Source organism: Gigantopelta aegis, chromosome 9, assembly GCF_016097555.1.
Source record: "Gigantopelta aegis isolate Gae_Host chromosome 9, Gae_host_genome, whole genome shotgun sequence".
Classification (NCBI taxonomy): domain Eukaryota; kingdom Metazoa; phylum Mollusca; class Gastropoda; order Neomphalida; family Peltospiridae; genus Gigantopelta; species Gigantopelta aegis.
This window is the reverse complement of record NC_054707.1, coordinates 2,943,072-2,965,917: the sequence shown is the minus strand read 5'-3', so window position 1 is coordinate 2,965,917 and position 22,846 is coordinate 2,943,072. Positions and strand designations below refer to the sequence as shown.

General features: G+C 36.6%; 1 protein-coding gene across 2 annotated transcripts; it reads left to right on the top strand.

The window, feature by feature from the left end:
* Positions 1-11,523: 11,523 nt before the first annotated feature.
* LOC121380556 lies at positions 11,524-21,064 on the top strand. 2 transcript variants are annotated; one of them, XM_041509422.1, is made up of 6 exons: positions 11,524-11,586; positions 13,983-14,056; positions 17,121-17,232; positions 20,114-20,226; positions 20,419-20,497; positions 20,919-21,064. In XM_041509422.1, exons 2-5 carry the CDS (start codon positions 14,020-14,022, stop codon positions 20,484-20,486), a joined length of 330 nt encoding a protein of 109 aa, XP_041365356.1. In that variant the 5' UTR covers positions 11,524-11,586; positions 13,983-14,019; the 3' UTR covers positions 20,487-20,497; positions 20,919-21,064. The 2 variants fall into 2 exon arrangements, with proteins under 2 accessions (XP_041365356.1, XP_041365355.1); XM_041509421.1 differs by lacking the exon at positions 11,524-11,586 and having other exon boundaries at positions 13,924-14,056.
* The last annotated feature ends 1,782 nt before the right edge of the window (positions 21,065-22,846 follow it).

Genomic DNA, 22,846 nt, shown 5'->3' with positions numbered 1-22,846 from the left:
CGACCTTTAATAACAACAGTCGTGATGCACTGGTTGGAACGAGAAATAGTACAATAGCCGAGCGCTTTACCACTGGACTACGTCCCGCCCCAGATGCGCGAGATTCACCCTCAAAATGGGCTCCAGTGTCTGCATTGTGGAGAGCAAGACGGACATTTTGACTATATAAAGCTATCTTGTTTTGTTGTCTGTCGAATGATTGTTAAGGATGTGAGATTTTACATCTTGAACCTGAGAGTGTGAGTTTAAAAAAAATATTAATAATATTTAAAAACAAAACCACCACCAACAACGTGAATCTCACAGCAAAATTGTGTGTTGTTCTATGTTTTTGGTATAGTTGAATCATTTTGGAACTTTACATAATAGTTGAAAGGTCCGTTAGTAGAGCTAGTTGCACCCACAGATCAAATCGATTTTGGCGTTTTCGTTGTCGTGACGTCGGCGGATAGTATCAGGCACGGCGGAGCATTGGGAGGGGGGGGGGGGGGCTGAAGCATTCTGAATAAAAAATATTATTGGTAGTAAATCTTAAGGCAGAGATGAATTTTGCTTGTAGAATGCAGGAAATTGCATTTCAGAACATCTTGTTTTCAAAATTTTACGGGGAAGCATATCCCCGACCCCCTAGAAACTTTCCTTTGCGACATCGATCTCAGTCAGCTGCACCTCCCCCCTCGCCCCCAATGTCTACTTGCTTCCGCCGTGCCTGGATAGTGAAAAATATTGTGATTCATAACTATGTTTAAAATATTCGTTAATGAAATCCGTATCATCGAGTAACGTAATCCGTATCAGCCAAAAAACAATATTCTCAATTCTCAATATATTTGTATTTTCCTTTCTTTACACTAGGTGTACTCCATGTGTGTACACTGCAAGGATTATGTATACCATATTATTATGTACACAAGAAGTATTGTGTACAGGGCATATTTCAAAATACTAGTTTTGGTGTCGGATGGAATTTGAATCTTTGCCCTTGTATTCCTTCCACATTAGGAAGTAAATTAATATTGTTTTCTATTAGGCAGAAGGAGCTGCATTAATGCCATGCATAACAAATTCCTTAATTAACTCATTTTGACTTGGTAAGTTTAAATAGTTTTGGTGTTGGACATTCATAAAAATCAGATGCCAACTTAACAGAATCAATGCAACATTATATCAAAAGTATATGAGGGAACTTCTTTCCTTCCCCCTCTGCGTGTGCTGTAACCTCACCGTGGTGGAGGGGTGTCACATTCTCTTTGAGAATGGCCAATACAGCACAAAATTGAAGTTTTGAATAAGATTCAGTATCCGTAAAATTCTGTGATATTTGTGTTTTTGCACAGTTCTTTACACTGTTTTTGTTTAAGTCTTGAATTTTTATATTGATGTTGATCATTACTTTATTTATTTGCATTACCATAGTTTGACACCCAATAGCCGATGTATTTTTCGTGCTGGGGTGTCGTTAAACATTCATTCATTCATTCATTCATTCTTTCCTTTCTTTTCCATTTATATAAAGCTTTATTACCCCAAATCACTGGCAATGTCAAGGTTGGGGTACCTTGAATCATCGTCTTACAATATACATCAATAATCAAATATATCTATGTGTGTGTGTGTGTGTGTGTGTGTGTGTGTGTGTGTGTGTTTGTGTGTGTGTGTACGAGAACCCATTCGGAAGTCAGTATATGTGAGGTACAAACCGCAATACAAGACCGTACTATAGTCGTTAAAACATTGATATTTGTGTTCTGATATCCGTATTCTACAACCCGTCGAAATACAAGATGTACATGTTAACACACATGCATGTATCGTATGTATTCACTGCGTGGGCGAATCATATGCACATTTATTTTAGTCTTTCACACACACACACACACACACACACACACACACACACACACACACACACACACACAGACACACACACACAGACACACACATACACACACACAGACACAGACACAGACACAGACACACAGACACACAGACACACACACACACACACACACACACACACACACACACACACACACACACACACACACACACACACACACACACACAGACACACACACACACACATACACACACACACACACACAGACACACACACACACACACACACACACACACACACACACACACACACACACACACACAGACACACACACACACACACACACACACACACACAGACACACACACACACACACACACACAGACACACACACACACACACACACACACACACACACACACACACACAGACACACACACACACACACACACACACACACACACACACACACACACAGACACAGACACACACACACACACACACACACACACACACACACACACACACACACACAATCACACACACACACACTACACACACACAATGTATTTGAATTACAAGACACTTACACACACACTACACACAGACACACACACACAGAGAGACACACACACATACACACACACACACACACACACACAAATAGGGCAGAGTCACACACAGACACCGACACAAAGACACACACAGACACAGACACACACACACACACACACACACACACACACAGACACACACACACACACAGAAACACACGACACACTAAATTTACACTATAGGCTGAGAAGTGATTTTTAAAATCTATATCAAATATCTTTATATTTTAATGAGTGTCGGAACATGTCAGCAATTGGAGCGGTCAGCTATTAATTCACTTTTCAACTGGAACGACGCATATATTTGGTTACTCAGAGCTGGGAAGGGTTGGGGCAGTGCTCCCAGCTACCCAGCTCTCCTTCCGCTTCCGTTGCCTACGCTGAGATATATTTAGGAGGTCGAACGATCGGGATCACTCGTTAGACTGGTGGGGTTTTTTTTGCGCTTAACGTTACATGATTAAAAAAACCGATCATACCAGTCAAGCGCTCGATTGATGCGGGGTCGGTTTGGGATCGTTCCCCGTCGGTGGGTCCACTGGGCAATATCTCGTTCCAGCCAGTGCACCACGACTGGTTTATTAAATGTCGTGGTGTGTGCTAGCCTGCCTGTGGGATGGTGCATATAAAAGATCCCTTGCTACTAATGGACAAATGTAGCGGGTTTCTTTTCTAAGACTATATGTCAAAATTATCAAATGGTTGACATCCAATAGCTGATGATTAATAAACGAATGTGCTCTAGCGATGTCGTTAAATAAAACAAATTTAACTTTGATACTACTCAAATAGTTCGCAAGCGCTCCGTATCCTGAACACGTCACTTGAAAAAGTTAAAGTATGTTTTGTTTAACGACACCACTAGAGAACATTTATTAATTAATCATCGGGTATTGGATGTAAAATATTTGGTAATTCTGACACGTAGTCATCAGAGGAAACCCGCTACATTTTTTTTTCTAATGTAAAAAGGGATCTTTTATAGGCACTTTCCCACAGACAGGAAATCACATATCACGGCCTTGGACCAGTTGTGGTTCTGGTTAGAATGAAAAAAAGCGTCACTTCAAAGACTTTTAAAAGGATATTTGCAATACAGCAGCAGAGGTGTATGAGCGTCAACACCAGGCGGAAGTGACGCACACATCCACAGTATCCGGGTATGGTTTTCACAATGTAGGACAGCGCAGTTTGAAACCAGAAGTATACGCCAATACCAGCGAATGACAGGACCGCACCACACAGATGAACTACGATCTGATTGGTTTCCTGTTCAAATAGAAATAGTGTTTTCAGTGCGAATAAATTACAGTGAAAATTATAAATACCAAACAATCATTAACAGTGAACTTGAAATATAGCAAAATGGGTAATGTTTTATTATTTTAAATATTTAAATTTTACAGCAACTTTGGCAGGTAGCCTGCCTGTGGGGTGGTGCATATAACATTATATTATATATTCCCTAGGTGTTTCACTGGAAAGTGGGGAGTAGATTAACATACATTAATATCAACTTTCTGAGGAAAAGACCATAGTCGGAAGTCCCTTTCAGCAGATATTGAAATAAAGACGTTGTAATTACGATAATTGCCGAATTATAAATCGGATGCTTCGATAATTTTCATACAAAGACTACTGAAGATATTTACCACATCCGCAATGGCCACTAACCACAGTACATACCTAGTTTTTGATATATCAGTAGTGGAGCACTGGATGGAACAGGGAATATCAACTGGTCTACGTAAGATCTACTTAGTGGGATCGACCTTAGGCGTCTCGCACCACAGGTAGACCCTCTGTTGCCGAATGTTTATAATTATTTAAATTTGTAAATATATATTTAATACCTGCGTTATATTCCAACGTTTAAAAGTATTTATTACAGAATGGATAATTTCCATTACAAAATGGGCACCTATTTTTCATTACAAAATGGGTCGGGTTTTTTATTACAGAATGGGTACTGATGTTTATCACAGAATGGGTAGTTTTTTTATTACAAAATGGGCACTTAATACAAAACGGGTTGTTTTTTATTACAAACTGGGTACATATTACAAACTGGGTCGTTTATTACAAAATGGGCCCCAAAAGGCGTGACGCAGCCCAGTGATCAAGCTACTTCTCGTTTCGCCCAGTGTGCTACGTAACAAGAAAGAAAGAAGTGTTTTATTTAACGACGCACTCAACACATTTTATTTACGGTTATATGGCGTCAGACATATGGTTAAGAACCACACAGATTTTGAGAGGAAACCCGCTGTCGCCACTACATGGGCTACTCTTCCGATTAGCAGCAAGGGATCTTTTATTTGCGCTTCCCACAGGCAGGATAGCACAAACCATGGCCTTTGTTGAACCAGTTATGGATCACTGGTCGGTGCAAGTGGTTTACACCTACCCATTGAGCCTTGCGGAGCACTCACTCAGGGTTTGGAGTCGGTATCTGGATTAAAAATCCCATGCCTCGACTGGGATCCGAACCCAGTACCTACCAGCCTGTAGACCGATGGCCTGCCACGACGCCACCGAGGCCGGTGCTACGTAACAAAGTCAGTGGTGTATATTATCCTGTCTGTTGGATGATTCATATAAAACACATATACTAATAATCGACAAGAGTAGTTCATGGAGTTGTGGCAGCGGGTTTCCTCTCTCATTTCTTGTGTGGTTCCTTAACCATATGGCCGCTACCATATAAACGTAAATAAAAAAAAACCTAAACCTTATTTTATTCTTTGTGACATTTAGGGCCGGGATGTAGCACAGTGGTAAAGCGCACGCCTGGTGCGCGGTCGGTTTAGGATTGATCCCCGTCGGGGACACATTGGGCAATTTCTCGTTCCAGCCAGTGCACCAATACCGACTGGTATATCAAAGGCCGTGGTATGTGCTATCCTGTCTGTGGGGTGGTGCAAATAAAAAGATCCCTTGCTACTAATGGAAATTAGTAGCGGGTTTTCTCTCTATAACCGTCTCGAAATGACCATATGTTTGACATCCAATAGCCGATAATTAATAAATCAATGTGCTCTAGTGGTGTCGTTAAACAAAACAAAAAAAATTCCGACATTTAGTGACCGTATAGAAGACGCATTTCTGGTAATATGAAGGAACAGTGCATGTGCCATTCATTCATTTATTAATTTATCGTTATTTTTGTGCTTGTATCCAATTACGGTTCAATCACGCTGTCCTGGGTACAAACCTCAGCTATCTGGGCTGAAATATATAAGCCTGCAAAAGAGAGAGCTCTGAGGATATTTCGACAAGATTCACTTAAATGACGAGAACCGGAGTTTTAACGTGGAATACGCAAAACATTTACTTTTATTTTTCTTTCGTCATAGGATCGAATCACCTCAGTGGACCTAATCTCTTACCCCGCCCTCTCCGTCTCAATCAGTGTACCACGGCTAGTATATCAAGGGGCGTGGTATGTGCTGTCCTGTCTGTGGGGAAAATGCATATAAAAGATCCATTAACGGATGATTTAAAAAATGCAGCGGATTTCCTCTATAAGACTATGTCCGAACTACATGTTTGAAATCCAATAGCCGATGATTAATAAATCAATGTCTCGAGTGGTGTCGTTAAACAAAACAAAAAACACTTAGCTTTGAAACAGCCAAAAGTGATCAGTATTATAACAGATTAATAAGTAAAAAACAAATTTGTTTTGTTTAACGACACCACTAGAGCACATTGATTGTTTACTAATCATCGGCTATTGGATGTCAAAGATATGGTCATTTTGACATAGGGAGGAAACCCGCTACAGTTTTCAACTAGTAGCAAGGTTTTTTTTATATGCACCATCTTATAGACAGGATAGCACATACCACGGCCTTTAATATACCAGTCGTGGTGCACTGGCTGGAACGAGAAATAAGAACCAATAACTATCGCTTTTGATGTGCGATGCCTTGCAGTTATCCATACCACACCAATATTAAAGTGACCAACGTCAAAACGATCAATATTGCATGTCATGAATATTAAAGGTTAAACTGTACGTCACGTTTGTTCACGTTTGTTGCCTAGAAACCAAAATTTAACGTGGTCACAATGACGAACACGACCAATAGATATAACACCTTCATTTCTTCTAGAATAATTTAATCTTCGGTCAACTCGCTTCAAGCAAAGATGAAGAATATTATCCTGGCCTTAATTGTTTTTCTGAGTAAGTACATTCACAGTAGGTTGTGATTCTGTCAGTTTGTTTTCCATTTAATTATAAACCAAAGTATTTTAATGGTAATTAAATGTCCATGCTATAATGCGTATATGGGTAAAAACGTTGACATTGTTAACTTTCGAAAAATACAATTCGACAGCATTTGTCTCGACGTAATGATATTTTTTTTGATATTTTTTTTTTTTGCGGCGCTTTTGTAAAAAAAAGTACAGACGATTCAGAAGATCTATGTCTTTCATAGGTAAAATAAATATGTTCGTAGTTCTGACCCGACAAAGGTAAAAAGAAAACTTGATTTTTTTTAGATGTCGCCAACACGATTTTTAAATTTTGACAACGAATTACTCCTCCGTGTGACGCAGTATGTTAAAGGCGCTCAATCACGAATTTAGTGGGCCTTATTTCTCTAAATATGGATTATAAATGGAAATGACATTTATTTGGAAAACCTTGTTATTGTATGATCAAAAAGATTTTAATTGAACTACGATTGAGGGAATTCAATGACACGCTTCATTTTTAAAATTAGGAACTCTTCTTGTGAAAAGTCATTAAAAAATACGACAAAACAGGCTCGTAGTGATGAGGCTGTATATACGACAACCGTATAATGTATTTTAGAATTTTATATAAACGACCGCCGTGTATATTATGATTATGATTATGATTATGATTATTATTATTATTACATGTATTATAATGTGGGTAAAATCACGTCGCTGTGGGGTGGGTGGGGGCGGTTGTTACAGAAACATTACATAAATTTAGAGGGGGACCCGGGAGTGGTCTCAGTGTCACTGGTATAAAAAAAACTATGTATTTTGAGTTTTATCACATCGTATATAAACACCGTCTAGTTCAGAGTAGCCTATTCTTTTAAAATGTAACAATTCCTATCCCAAGTCAGCTGTTATAGCATATTTTGCATAAAATGAATTTGAAAAGGTGAACAATGAAGGTGTTTGTTATCCAGACGTTTAGTTTTTTTGGTACGACTAAACGATAAATTTACCAGATAGATGCAAAGGCCTAACTAGTCGGAATTGTCAACGTTTAACATGCTTCTGTTACTAAAATAAATTAATAATTATCAATCAGTACATGTTTTTATTAATTTTTTAAAACTTATTTTCATTGTTATTTTTTCTATTTACCCTACGTAGCAGAGGACAGTGCGTTCTCGTTACACCATATTGGTAAATTGTTTTGACACTGCGGTTATTCGGGGGATGCCCGTAACGTGACTCAAAATAATACGTCACACCTCTGCTCTCCAAATAGCGATTATTTTTCTCTGAATTATGGACCGGTGACATAATTCAATTATTTTTATAAAATAGCAATCATAAGTGGAATAAGCTGGTTATGTAGATAGTTCAGTAAAGTACTTTTAGATACAAATCAAATGTATATATTGTCATATAATACTTTGTTGGGTCAATAATTAGGTCAACTATTCGTGACTGAGCGCCTTTAACTTAGACTGCAATAAATTGAAGCGTGGTATACCTGCTTTGCTTTGGCTATTCACATTTGTCTTCAACAATCAGTGAATTTAAAAAAGAAGTGTTTTCTGCATGTCGCCAGAAACGTACAAAATCCGTTACTATAGTCCTGTTCAATTGGTTAGACCCTAAGTGTTTTGCAAATGTTACGTTTAATTCCTATTCAGTACTTGTTTTCTTTACATACGCGTGAAAACAAACCCAAATGACATATTTCATATACAACTCATCATCTAAAATTCACGAAGTTGACTTATTTCCATTTTACAAACATCTCTGTATGTTTTGAATGCAGATTCTTTGTCCTATAAATAATTAAGGCTATTTGCATAACAAAACATTACTCTATAGTGTGTTTGAAACTAATGTTCTTTTCCACCTTCCTAGCGGAATATATTGTAGTATGACCTATATTTAAGAAACAATTTGGAAACATTAAACAATAAACAATTCAGGCGCGGATTCAGCCGGGGAGTCCAGGTGACATGCGCTATTGGATGTCAAAGATATGGTCATTTTGACATAGGGAGGAAACCCGCTACAGTTTTCAACTAGTAGCAAGGTTTTTTTTATATGCACCATCCTATAGACAGGATAGCACATACCACGGCCTTTAATATACCAGTCGTGGTGCACTGGCTGGAACGAGAAATAAGAACCAATAACTATCGCTTTTGGTGTGCGATGCCTTGCAGTTATCCATACCACACCAATATTAAAGTGACCAACGTCAAAACGATCAATATTGCATGTCATGAATATTAAAGGTTAAACTGTACGTCACGTTTGTTCACGTTTGTTGCCTAGAAACCAAAATTTAACGTGGTCACAATGACGAACACGACCAATAGATATAACACCTTCATTTCTTCTAGAATAATTTAATCTTCGGTCAACTCGCTTCAAGCAAAGATGAAGAATATTATCCTGGCCTTAATTGTTTTTCTGAGTAAGTACATTCACAGTAGGTTGTGATTCTGTCAGTTTGTTTTCCATTTAATTATAAACCAAAGTATTTTAATGGTAATTAAATGTCCATGCTATAATGCGTATATGGGTAAAAACGTTGACATTGTTAACTTTCGAAAAATACAATTCGACAGCATTTGTCTCGACGTAATGATATTTTTTTTTGATATTTTTTTTTTTTGCGGCGCTTTTGTAAAAAAAGTACAGACGATTCAGAAGATCTATGTCTTTCATAGGTAAAATAAATATGTTCGTAGTTCTGACCCGACAAAGGTAAAAAGAAAACTTGATTTTTTTTAGATGTCGCCAACACGATTTTTAAATTTTGACAACGAATTACTCCTCCGTGTGACGCAGTATGTTAAAGGCGCTCAATCACGAATTTAGTGGGCCTTATTTCTCTAAATATGGATTATAAATGGAAATGACATTTATTTGGAAAACCTTGTTATTGTATGATCAAAAAGATTTTAATTGAACTACGATTGAGGGAATTCAATGACACGCTTCATTTTTAAAATTAGGAACTCTTCTTGTGAAAAGTCATTAAAAAATACGACAAAACAGGCTCGTAGTGATGAGGCTGTATATACGACAACCGTATAATGTATTTTAGAATTTTATATAAACGACCGCCGTGTATATTATGATTATGATTATGATTATGATTATTATTATTATTACATGTATTATAATGTGGGTAAAATCACGTCGCTGTGGGGTGGGTGGGGGCGGTTGTTACAGAAACATTACATAAATTTAGAGGGGGACCCGGGAGTGGTCTCAGTGTCACTGGTATAAAAAAAACTATGTATTTTGAGTTTTATCACATCGTATATAAACACCGTCTAGTTCAGAGTAGCCTATTCTTTTAAAATGTAACAATTCCTATCCCAAGTCAGCTGTTATAGCATATTTTGCATAAAATGAATTTGAAAAGGTGAACAATGAAGGTGTTTGTTATCCAGACGTTTAGTTTTTTTGGTACGACTAAACGATAAATTTACCAGATAGATGCAAAGGCCTAACTAGTCGGAATTGTCAACGTTTAACATGCTTCTGTTACTAAAATAAATTAATAATTATCAATCAGTACATGTTTTTATTAATTTTTTAAAACTTATTTTCATTGTTATTTTTTCTATTTACCCTACGTAGCAGAGGACAGTGCGTTCTCGTTACACCATATTGGTAAATTGTTTTGACACTGCGGTTATTCGGGGGATGCCCGTAACGTGACTCAAAATAATACGTCACACCTCTGCTCTCCAAATAGCGATTATTTTTCTCTGAATTATGGACCGGTGACATAATTCAATTATTTTTATAAAATAGCAATCATAAGTGGAATAAGCTGGTTATGTAGATAGTTCAGTAAAGTACTTTTAGATACAAATCAAATGTATATATTGTCATATAATACTTTGTTGGGTCAATAATTAGGTCAACTATTCGTGACTGAGCGCCTTTAACTTAGACTGCAATAAATTGAAGCGTGGTATACCTGCTTTGCTTTGGCTATTCACATTTGTCTTCAACAATCAGTGAATTTAAAAAAGAAGTGTTTTCTGCATGTCGCCAGAAACGTACAAAATCCGTTACTATAGTCCTGTTCAATTGGTTAGACCCTAAGTGTTTTGCAAATGTTACGTTTAATTCCTATTCAGTACTTGTTTTCTTTACATACGCGTGAAAACAAACCCAAATGACATATTTCATATACAACTCATCATCTAAAATTCACGAAGTTGACTTATTTCCATTTTACAAACATCTCTGTATGTTTTGAATGCAGATTCTTTGTCCTATAAATAATTAAGGCTATTTGCATAACAAAACATTACTCTATAGTGTGTTTGAAACTAATGTTCTTTTCCACCTTCCTAGCGGAATATATTGTAGTATGACCTATATTTAAGAAACAATTTGGAAACATTAAACAATAAACAATTCAGGCGCGGATTCAGCCGGGGAGTCCAGGTGACATGCGCTATTGGATGTCAAAGATATGGTCATTTTGACATAGGGAGGAAACCCGCTACAGTTTTCAACTAGTAGCAAGGTTTTTTTTATATGCACCATCCTATAGACAGGATAGCACATACCACGGCCTTTAATATACCAGTCGTGGTGCACTGGCTGGAACGAGAAATAAGAACCAATAACTATCGCTTTTGGTGTGCGATGCCTTGCAGTTATCCATACCACACCAATATTAAAGTGACCAACGTCAAAACGATCAATATTGCATGTCATGAATATTAAAGGTTAAACTGTACGTCACGTTTGTTCACGTTTGTTGCCTAGAAAAACCAAAATTTAACGTGGTCACAATGACGAACACGACCAATAGATATAACACCTTCATTTCTTCTAGAATAATTTAATCTTCGGTCAACTCGCTTCAAGCAAAGATGAAGAATATTATCCTGGCCTTAATTGTTTTTCTGAGTAAGTACATTCACAGTAGGTTGTGATTCTGTCAGTTTGTTTTCCATTTAATTATAAACCAAAGTATTTTAATGGTAATTAAATGTCCATGCTATAATGCGTATATGGGTAAAAACGTTGACATTGTTAACTTTCGAAAAATACAATTCGACAGCATTTGTCTCGACGTAATGATATTTTTTTTTGATATTTTTTTTTTTTGCGGCGCTTTTGTAAAAAAAAGTACAGACGATTCAGAAGATCTATGTCTTTCATAGGTAAAATAAATATGTTCGTAGTTCTGACCCGACAAAGGTAAAAAGAAAACTTGATTTTTTTTAGATGTCGCCAACACGATTTTTAAATTTTGACAACGAATTACTCCTCCGTGTGACGCAGTATGTTAAAGGCGCTCAATCACGAATTTAGTGGGCCTTATTTCTCTAAATATGGATTATAAATGGAAATGACATTTATTTGGAAAACCTTGTTATTGTATGATCAAAAAGATTTTAATTGAACTACGATTGAGGGAATTCAATGACACGCTTCATTTTTAAAATTAGGAACTCTTCTTGTGAAAAGTCATTAAAAAATACGACAAAACAGGCTCGTAGTGATGAGGCTGTATATACGACAACCGTATAATGTATTTTAGAATTTTATATAAACGACCGCCGTGTATATTATGATTATGATTATGATTATGATTATTATTATTATTACATGTATTATAATGTGGGTAAAATCACGTCGCTGTGGGGTGGGTGGGGGCGGTTGTTACAGAAACATTACATAAATTTAGAGGGGGACCCGGGAGTGGTCTCAGTGTCACTGGTATAAAAAAAACTATGTATTTTGAGTTTTATCACATCGTATATAAACACCGTCTAGTTCAGAGTAGCCTATTCTTTTAAAATGTAACAATTCCTATCCCAAGTCAGCTGTTATAGCATATTTTGCATAAAATGAATTTGAAAAGGTGAACAATGAAGGTGTTTGTTATCCAGACGTTTAGTTTTTTTGGTACGACTAAACGATAAATTTACCAGATAGATGCAAAGGCCTAACTAGTCGGAATTGTCAACGTTTAACATGCTTCTGTTACTAAAATAAATTAATAATTATCAATCAGTACATGTTTTTATTAATTTTTTAAAACTTATTTTCATTGTTATTTTTTCTATTTACCCTACGTAGCAGAGGACAGTGCGTTCTCGTTACACCATATTGGTAAATTGTTTTGACACTGCGGTTATTCGGGGGATGCCCGTAACGTGACTCAAAATAATACGTCACACCTCTGCTCTCCAAATAGCGATTATTTTTCTCTGAATTATGGACCGGTGACATAATTCAATTATTTTTATAAAATAGCAATCATAAGTGGAATAAGCTGGTTATGTAGATAGTTCAGTAAAGTACTTTTAGATACAAATCAAATGTATATATTGTCATATAATACTTTGTTGGGTCAATAATTAGGTCAACTATTCGTGACTGAGCGCCTTTAACTTAGACTGCAATAAATTGAAGCGTGGTATACCTGCTTTGCTTTGGCTATTCACATTTGTCTTCAACAATCAGTGAATTTAAAAAAGAAGTGTTTTCTGCATGTCGCCAGAAACGTACAAAATCCGTTACTATAGTCCTGTTCAATTGGTTAGACCCTAAGTGTTTTGCAAATGTTACGTTTAATTCCTATTCAGTACTTGTTTTCTTTACATACGCGTGAAAACAAACCCAAATGACATATTTCATATACAACTCATCATCTAAAATTCACGAAGTTGACTTATTTCCATTTTACAAACATCTCTGTATGTTTTGAATGCAGATTCTTTGTCCTATAAATAATTAAGGCTATTTGCATAACAAAACATTACTCTATAGTGTGTTTGAAACTAATGTTCTTTTCCACCTTCCTAGCGGAATATATTGTAGTATGACCTATATTTAAGAAACAATTTGGAAACATTAAACAATAAACAATTCAGGCGCGGATTCAGCCGGGGAGTCCAGGTGACATGCGCTATTGGATGTCAAAGATATGGTCATTTTGACATAGGGAGGAAACCCGCTACAGTTTTCAACTAGTAGCAAGGTTTTTTTTATATGCACCATCCTATAGACAGGATAGCACATACCACGGCCTTTAATATACCAGTCGTGGTGCACTGGCTGGAACGAGAAATAAGAACCAATAACTATCGCTTTTGGTGTGCGATGCCTTGCAGTTATCCATACCACACCAATATTAAAGTGACCAACGTCAAAACGATCAATATTGCATGTCATGAATATTAAAGGTTAAACTGTACGTCACGTTTGTTCACGTTTGTTGCCTAGAAACCAAAATTTAACGTGGTCACAATGACGAACACGACCAATAGATATAACACCTTCATTTCTTCTAGAATAATTTAATCTTCGGTCAACTCGCTTCAAGCAAAGATGAAGAATATTATCCTGGCCTTAATTGTTTTTCTGAGTAAGTACATTCACAGTAGGTTGTGATTCTGTCAGTTTGTTTTCCATTTAATTATAAACCAAAGTATTTTAATGGTAATTAAATGTCCATGCTATAATGCGTATATGGGTAAAAACGTTGACATTGTTAACTTTCGAAAAATACAATTCGACAGCATTTGTCTCGACGTAATGATATTTTTTTTTGATATTTTTTTTTTTTGCGGCGCTTTTGTAAAAAAAAGTACAGACGATTCACAAGATCTATGTCTTTCATAGGTAAAATAAATATGTTCGTAGTTCTGACCCGACAAAGGTAAAAAGAAAACTTGATTTTTTTTAGATGTCGCCAACACGATTTTTAAATTTTGACAACGAATTACTCCTCCGTGTGACGCCCCCCCTCCCCCCTCCCCCCCCCCTTATAACAAACAATATATATTACAGAATAAACTAAAAACTGAAGGTTTATCCCATCCACCTGTTCAAAAGCAACAACGGGTTTTTGGCCCCCACTATTAAAAAACTTTTAGATACGCGCCTGTTTTGTCATTAATGTAATGCACTGATTCAAAAATAAATAAGTTTGGGCGCTATTTGGGATAAAACACTGTAAAATAACTATAAGATATATTGATACATTATGACTGTCAGGTTGTATGTCTATTAATAATATATAGTATTTATTATTTACTAATGCACGGGCAAGTGTTCATCTGAAGGCCACGTTCCCTTTTAGTGGGTGGATGAGGTCTTACTCTCGTGATGTTCATTGTGACATCATATTGCACACACACACGTGGCCAGAATATTGTATACCCACGATTGGTGGAGGGGTGGCCCTCTGCCCAACACCACACCGACTTCTGGCTTCGTATATAGTTGTGTTTGGTTAGGTATTGTGTGTAAATATATAATTTATAAAACAAAAATCAAGTAAATAATGTATTGGCAAAATTGATTCAATATACTACATGTACATGGAATGGTTACATGTATTTTACCTATATGTTTAAAGAAAAGGTTAGACATACATATATTTTTGTAAAATGAAAATAAGTCAACTTCGTGCATTTTAGATGATGAATTGTATATAAAACCTGTCGGAGTTTGGGTTCGTTTTTATGCAAATGTAAAGAACATAGGAATTAAACGTAACATTTGCAAAAAACCTTAGGGTATAGGCTAAACAATTGAAGAGGACTATAGTTTTGTGTAGCATGTACAACATGCAGGACTTAAGTCATTAATCGCTTTCAAAATATGTATCAACCCTATGTGACCACTATGCGTATTTAAATGAAATATTATTAAATTTTACCAAGTACATTAAAAAACGGTCAATATTATCTGAACAAATTTCAAACCCATAAATTGATGTTTAAAAACCAAAACACGTTACACTATTTTGACCTATTTATAGAATAGAACGACAAATGACGTTTGTTATAAATATAACTGTCAGTCGGTCTTCTCTCCAGCAAAGGAAAATAGACTGCGGTTCGTAAAACAATTCGCTGAGTTATGTGAGAATAAAGTGGTGTGCACAGAATCCGTTGCACCGAAATCATTTACGCAAAAAAACGTTACTATTTGTAAACATCACTTAATTAATGAGAAGAAACCCGTCAAAAGGCACAAATCAATGGTAGCCTACCAATCTATGCCAGTATTCACAGACAGTCAAAAAGAAGAGGAGTACAATTTATTCCTAAATGCCAATAACCAAATTTAAATCAACTAGAACAAGCCAAATTGAATTACCTTTCATTAGTAGTTATAGCTAATTTAAATATTTTTATTGTAATTGTCACATAAATTTAGTGAAATTATGTTGAGAATTAATTTACAATTAGAAACAAAATACGTTACATTCTGTGTCTGTGTTTGTTTTATATATTTTTTGTTTTATAACAAGCACAGATCAATGAGGCTGCAGTAGAAACAATTGATCACTAGATTAGTTTCAGTACGTGTATAAACGTGTCTAAAAAAACACACCCCAAGAACTTGAATTCGCTAAGACAAATGTCGCTGTTTATGAAATAAAATGTAATTTTTATTTCTATAAATGTTACAACCAAACATGTATACCTTATAAAATACGTGTTAAAATAGTTTTTGATACTATATTTATTTTTCTGCGAGTTTTAACTCGAAAGAGAGAAGTTATAGCAGATACACGTACATAATTGGTTTTAAGGTATGCTAATAAACAAAATACGTTACACAATTACTTCTTTCAAAATGTGCGTGCAGATGTTTGAACATTACATTATGAGATATAAATATACAATAGAATTATTGTGAATAGTGTCACTTTGCATTGTGCTAATATATATCGGTGTCCTTAGGTTTGTTATAAATATGCAAGAGATGAAAGCATAAACCTGAAAGGTAGAAAACCACCGAAAAACGAAACGCAAACAACTTTGAATAATAACGTAATACATGTATATTCAAATTGTTTCAAATATCCCAATGTAAACACGCCAAATGTGATTAAAATATTATATTCCCGCTAAGTATATTGGGAAAACCGAACCTGGTATCATACATTACCAAACAATAGACATTTTATTAAAAGTAACGGGTTGGAGTTTTGTTTGCTCTAAAAAAATGCCCACTTCACTAAAAAGTCGTATTTTTTGTTGATATATACTTGGTATCTCACAATGTTTGATAAAGGACCTTCAATGTATACACAACTAAATTAACATAATTTGAAATAATTTCTGAGAAATACGTTTTTCTAAATTTTTCTCGTCAAAAATTAACAATGTCGGCGTTGTTGCCCAACTGTTGCATAGTTTTGGTCATCTCCAGTATATCCAGCCTGAGCTCGGACCAACACAGCTGCCGTCGGACCTATACCAAGACCAATATAAAAACACCCAGTTAATAACATAATCACGTTTTGAAAGGTGGCCCAAAGTCCAATATCACTATGTGCTTCCGGAGGTGAGGATATTGGAGGTGAGAGTTATTTATTTCTTTGTTTGTTTTAGAGTTTGTTTTTACATATCTTCGTGCTTATTTCCTATTAAGGACTGCAATTATAATGTACTCCTCTTTTAATTGAACAGGCGTGGCTGCTACGGTACACGCCGAATGTGACGTCAAACGTGCCGAGTTTTGCCGAAATGAACTCATGGTCGGGGCATCGGCCGATGAACAGAATAACTTGATGTTATGCATGTAAGTTGGTTATAAACATATTGTAGACTCTTCTGTTTATAAGCATAGACGGGCTGGACAGAGTTTTATGTAAGTTGACTAGAACCTTGTCAGTCAGAGATATATGTCATTGTCACTGTATGATATCATAACTCGTGGTATATGTTATCCTGTATTAAAATTTGGCAGCTATATATATACTAGTATTCTGATACCTGAATGTTTTAGTATGAATGTGTGTGTATGTCCCTCCCTCCTCTCTCTCTCTCTCTCTCTCTCTCTCTCTCTCTCTCTCTCTCTCTCTCTCTCTCTCTCTCTCTCTCTCTCTCTCTCTCTCTCTCTCTCTCTCTCTCTCTCTGTATGTGTGTGTGTGTGTGTTTGTGTTTGTGTATGTATGTATGTATGTATGTATGTATGTATGTATGTGTGTATGTATGTATGCACTGGCTAGTATGTATTGATGTATGAATATCTATATATTGTATGTATGTCGAGGCTGACTGTTACATACATAGATATTAACGCACTGGCGCAGGGGATAATTAAATCCTTTTTGGCCTCCCAAATTGCCCCATGCCGTTGCTGGGACTCGAACCTGTGGCACCGAATGGCCCGCAAATTGCAAGAGTAACCACGGTGCGCTCTGAGCTATTGAGGCATCCATAAAAAGGATGTTCTTTAACTCAACCACATGCCTACAATCTACGCGGTCGATCCCGCTTACGTGCATGAAACAGTGGGCAGACCTGGCACTGGCTAGTATGTATTGATGTATGAATATCTATATATTGTATGTATGTCGAGGTTGACTATTACATACATAGATATTAACGCACTGGCGCAGGGGATAATTAAATCCTTTCTGGCCTCAAAAATTGTCCCATGCCGTTGCTGGGACTCGAACCTGTGGCACCGATTCGCCCGCAAATTGCAAGACTAACCACGATACGCTCTGAGCTATCGAAGCTTCCATAAAAAAGGAAGTTTATTTAACTCAACCATATGCATGCGGCCTACAATCTACGCGGTCGATCCCGCTTACGTGCATGAAACAGTGGGCAGACCTGGCACTGGCTAGTATGTATTGATGTATGAATATCTATATATTGTATGTATGTCGAGGTTGACAGTTACATACATATAACGCACTGGCGCAGGGAATAATTAAATCCTTTCTGGCCTCACAAATTGTCCCATGCCGTTGCTGGGACTCGAACCTGTGGCACCGAATCGCACGCAAATTGCGAGACTAACCACGATGCGCTCTGAGCTATTGAGGCATCCATAAAAAGGATGATCTTTAACTCAACCACATGCATGGGGCCTACAGTCTACGCGGTCGATCCCGCTTACGTGCATGAAACAGTGGGCAGCCCTGGTACTGGCTAGTATGTATTGATGTATGAATATCTATATATTGTATGTATATCGAGGTTGACTATTACATACATAGATATTAACATACTGGTGCAGGGGATAATTAAATCATTTCTGGCCTCACAAATTGCCCCATGCCGTTGCTGTATGTATGTATGTATGTATGTATTGTATGTATGTATGTATGTATATTTGTTTGCATGTATGTATGTATGTATGTATGTATGTATGTATGTATGTATGCATGCTGGAAGGTAGGTCATAAGTAGATAGGTAAAAGTCTAAAGGCAACAAATAAAGATATGTTTTAGTTTGAATTACAACTGTACTGATTATTTTGTTTCCATAAAATAATTTATCACCACATGCATAAAAGGAGTTTCTCTTTCTTAACTCTTGTTCACTATATTTTAAGGTTACATGTTTATGTATATAAAATTCTATTAATGGAAACAGTTTCACCATAGGCGTGTATAGTGAAACCTCTCAAATCCGGACTCTTTGTAAACCGGAACTGGAAGTTTATCTTGGCCCCCTTTTACATATCTGTACAGAAGAGAACCTCTCTAAACCGGATACCTCTTAAAACTGGACTTTTGTACTTGGTCTGGAGAGTGTCCGGTTTAGAGGAGTTTCACTGTATTCACTTAAAGGTACTGAACCAGGTTTCTCCAGCTGGTATATTGAAATATGGGACGCAATCCTGTCAGTAGGAGATTTTGTTACTGAACCAGGTTTCTCCAGCTGGTATATTGAAATATAGGACGCAATCCTGTCAGTAGGTGATTTTGTTACTGAACCAGGTTTCTCCAGCTGGTATATTGAAATATAGGACGCAATCCTGTCAGTAGGTGATTTTGTTACTGAACCAGGTTTCTCCAGCTGGTATATTGAAATATAGGACGCAATCTTGTCAGTAGGTGATTTTGTTACTGAACCAGGTTTCTCCAGCTGGTATATTGAAATATAGGACGCAATCCTGTCAGTAGGTGATTTTGTTACTGAACCAGGTTTCTCCAGCTGGTATATTGAAATATAGGACGCAATCCTGTCAGTAGGTGATTTTGTTTCTTCTTTTAATTCACCGATTAAATTCGCTGTAGCCTTTCTGCTGAAATAGCCAGGTGTTGCCACTGTTTTGTTGAAATTCTTAACACAACTAAGAAAAAGAAAAAAGAAAAAGTTGTTTTAAGTATTACAAACGAACACAAACATGTAGTCAGTATATATAAAAAACAAACATTTGGCTATGTTATATATATATATTATGACATTTGAATACATTTTATATATAAAGCTTACATAGAAACCTTTACGAAACATGAATGAATAAATGTTTAACGACACCCCAGCACGAAAAATACATCGGCTATAGTTGGTCAAACCACTGTAAATACAATAAAAGGTAACGTGAAATATATACCAGCGTCATAATATGTATACACAACATTACATTGTAGACTTTACTGTTAGTCAGATCGTGTCCTTGTACGAAATTCCCACAATAATTGGTTTTATTTTACAGCTTACACCTCAAGTTCAAATCTTGCATTAGCCTCGCCGATTGCAACAATGATGCTGTCTATGGACAACTCAGAGTCGAAGTCGTGAACGATATTAACATGTTGTGTAACAGCGGTAGGTACACTTCAAACCACTATATATATATATAACTTTCTTTCTCGCCTCCTCCCCCTCGATCTCAGTCAGCCACCCCCCCACCCCCACCCCAACCCCATGTCTTCTTGCTTCCACCGTGCCTGACTTGGAGCCGTAGTCTAAAATGGGCTGAGATGTCATTTAACAAACATTTCTATCCTTTCCTTTCAGACGGGGTCATGATGGTTGCTTCAATCGCGACCATGCTTCTCGCTGTCCTCGCTATGTTCTTCATGTAAAGAACTTTCAGGTATAAAAGACGGGTTTCTTTTGTAATATACGAGTGACATAAAAAAAAATCCACAAATATGCACGCAGTTCAACTACCACTACAACACCACCAGTAACAGCACTACTACTGTCTTTCTGTCTCTCTAGCTCTCGTGAAGGACAACATAAAATCACTCGTGCAAGATGAACGGTATTGCCTCGTAACTCGTTGAGTATTCTCTAATGGTATTACTGCTATTATTACCACTACTTCCACAACTACTCCTATTCCTACTCCTACTACGATTCAAATAGTACATAGTATTGATACTTTACTTATATTTTGTACTGTCTAATACGCAAGGTGGTTCCAATTCCATGAACTCGAAATGTTATTTATTTATTGATAATAATGTAATTATAACTATCAAATGAATCTGCAATTGCATTTTATTTTGCAGAGCCCGGCAATACTAATGAAGTCACCTATTCTTTGAGATGACCAGCCGCGCCTGTTGACAGCTTTAAGAGATTTGTTTTTCTACAATATTAAAGTCTTCTTCTTACTAAACTCTATATTTGTATTCTTCTTAAATAAAGAAAATAATCTTTGAACATTTGTTATGTGTTACCTTCTTTCACTGCCGTCGTAATTCGGGAACAAATAAGCCTGCAACCCCCCCCACCCCCCCCCCCCCCCCCCCCCCCCTTATACAAAAATGGGAGCCCGTACGGCTATGATTGCCGTATATCATACTATAGCCTCTATTAGAAATTAACGAAAACAATTAGGCAGAGTTACGTCGCCTAACCGCTCTCCAGTTCCGGCGCGTTCCGCTAACAGCAAGTATGGCCGATGACCACAGTTATTTGTGAATTTTCAGCTGAGATTTATGCATGCCAGCCCCTGGCATCAAAAATGTCCCCACCTAAGCTTTAAAAATAAAGAATGATACAGGTAAAAATTAAGTAGCTGAAATTGCGTTTTGTTATAATTGACCATGTGTTAAATATAGCAGATGAATCTAACAAGCTGTCACACACCCTGATTGTTTTGGTTTTCTTGTATGGAAATTTTTGATTTTTATTTAAAGCTGCAGTCTCGCCTCACATTAATTATCATAATTTAATTTTAACATACACACACACCTACAGTGTTAATGAACTGTGTGACAGTAACACAGTTGTAATAGTTAGATAATAGAAACAAAATAAGTTTATAATGCGTCCCACGGGTAAGGACTTTTTTCATACTATGGAATCTACTACAAGTTATTTATTTCTGAGCCGACTGTTTTTTAAATTACACACAAAAATAGTTTAAAAAAAATTGTTATTTCCAAAACACTTTTATTTTTATTTTTAAGTCAAACCATTTTTGTAGGAGATTGGACGGACTATATGTAATATTCCGATCAGAACAGTCCCTTCCCCACGTGCTATATTATGGGGTTTTTTGTGGGGGGTTTTGTGGGGTTTTTTTTTTTTGGGGGGGGGGGGTTGGGGGGGTTGGGGGGGTTCTAAACCGACCAAAACCTTTAAGGGGAAACGTGATTATATTAACTGTTCTGTGTAAAAGGAGAGATCAGTCATCACATTTGGACACCCCCCCCCCCCTTTCAGAAATTCAGCATCCGCGCCTGACACATTGCAGTATAAAGTGTACATTTTTGTAAATAACAGCTAAATATATAATTTAACCTAAAAACATCTACCTCGTAACAGTATTTGTTCTATTTGCATCAAAATATTTTTTATAAACACATTTATGTTAGTCTTGCATGCCGATTATTTAAGGCAGGTAGATGCCCAACATGAAGACATTGTTGTATACATGTTTATAAGCGTAAGTGACAGGCAAAACAAAAAACCTAATATTTTGTTTATGAAATCCCGGCAACATTTTTACCCCCCAAGAAAACCCCAGTAACAACAACAAATCTGCCCCCCCCCCCCCAATAAACAATAGCCTACAAAACAAGCCCCCACACGCCACACGCACAATCAAAAATATAACCCAGACAAACACGCACATTATTTCGTTTTTAACTATGTACACATTTCAGTGGCGTGGAAAGGTGGTAAGGGGGGCACACATACACATATATATATATATATATATATATATATATATATATATATATATATATATATATATATATATATATATATATACTAAAATTTAACCAATTGTAAAAAAAATTATTTTAACTGAACGGTCTACCTATAAGTGGTATAATTAACTCTTTAAATGCAATCGATATTTCACCTGAATTTGATGACAATTTTAAGATAACTTGACGACGAACTTTGTGATTTGATATGAAGGGTAAGTGTGTATCCATATCCTTTAGATCAGTCTGTAGAACCTAACCAATGTACCAAGCAT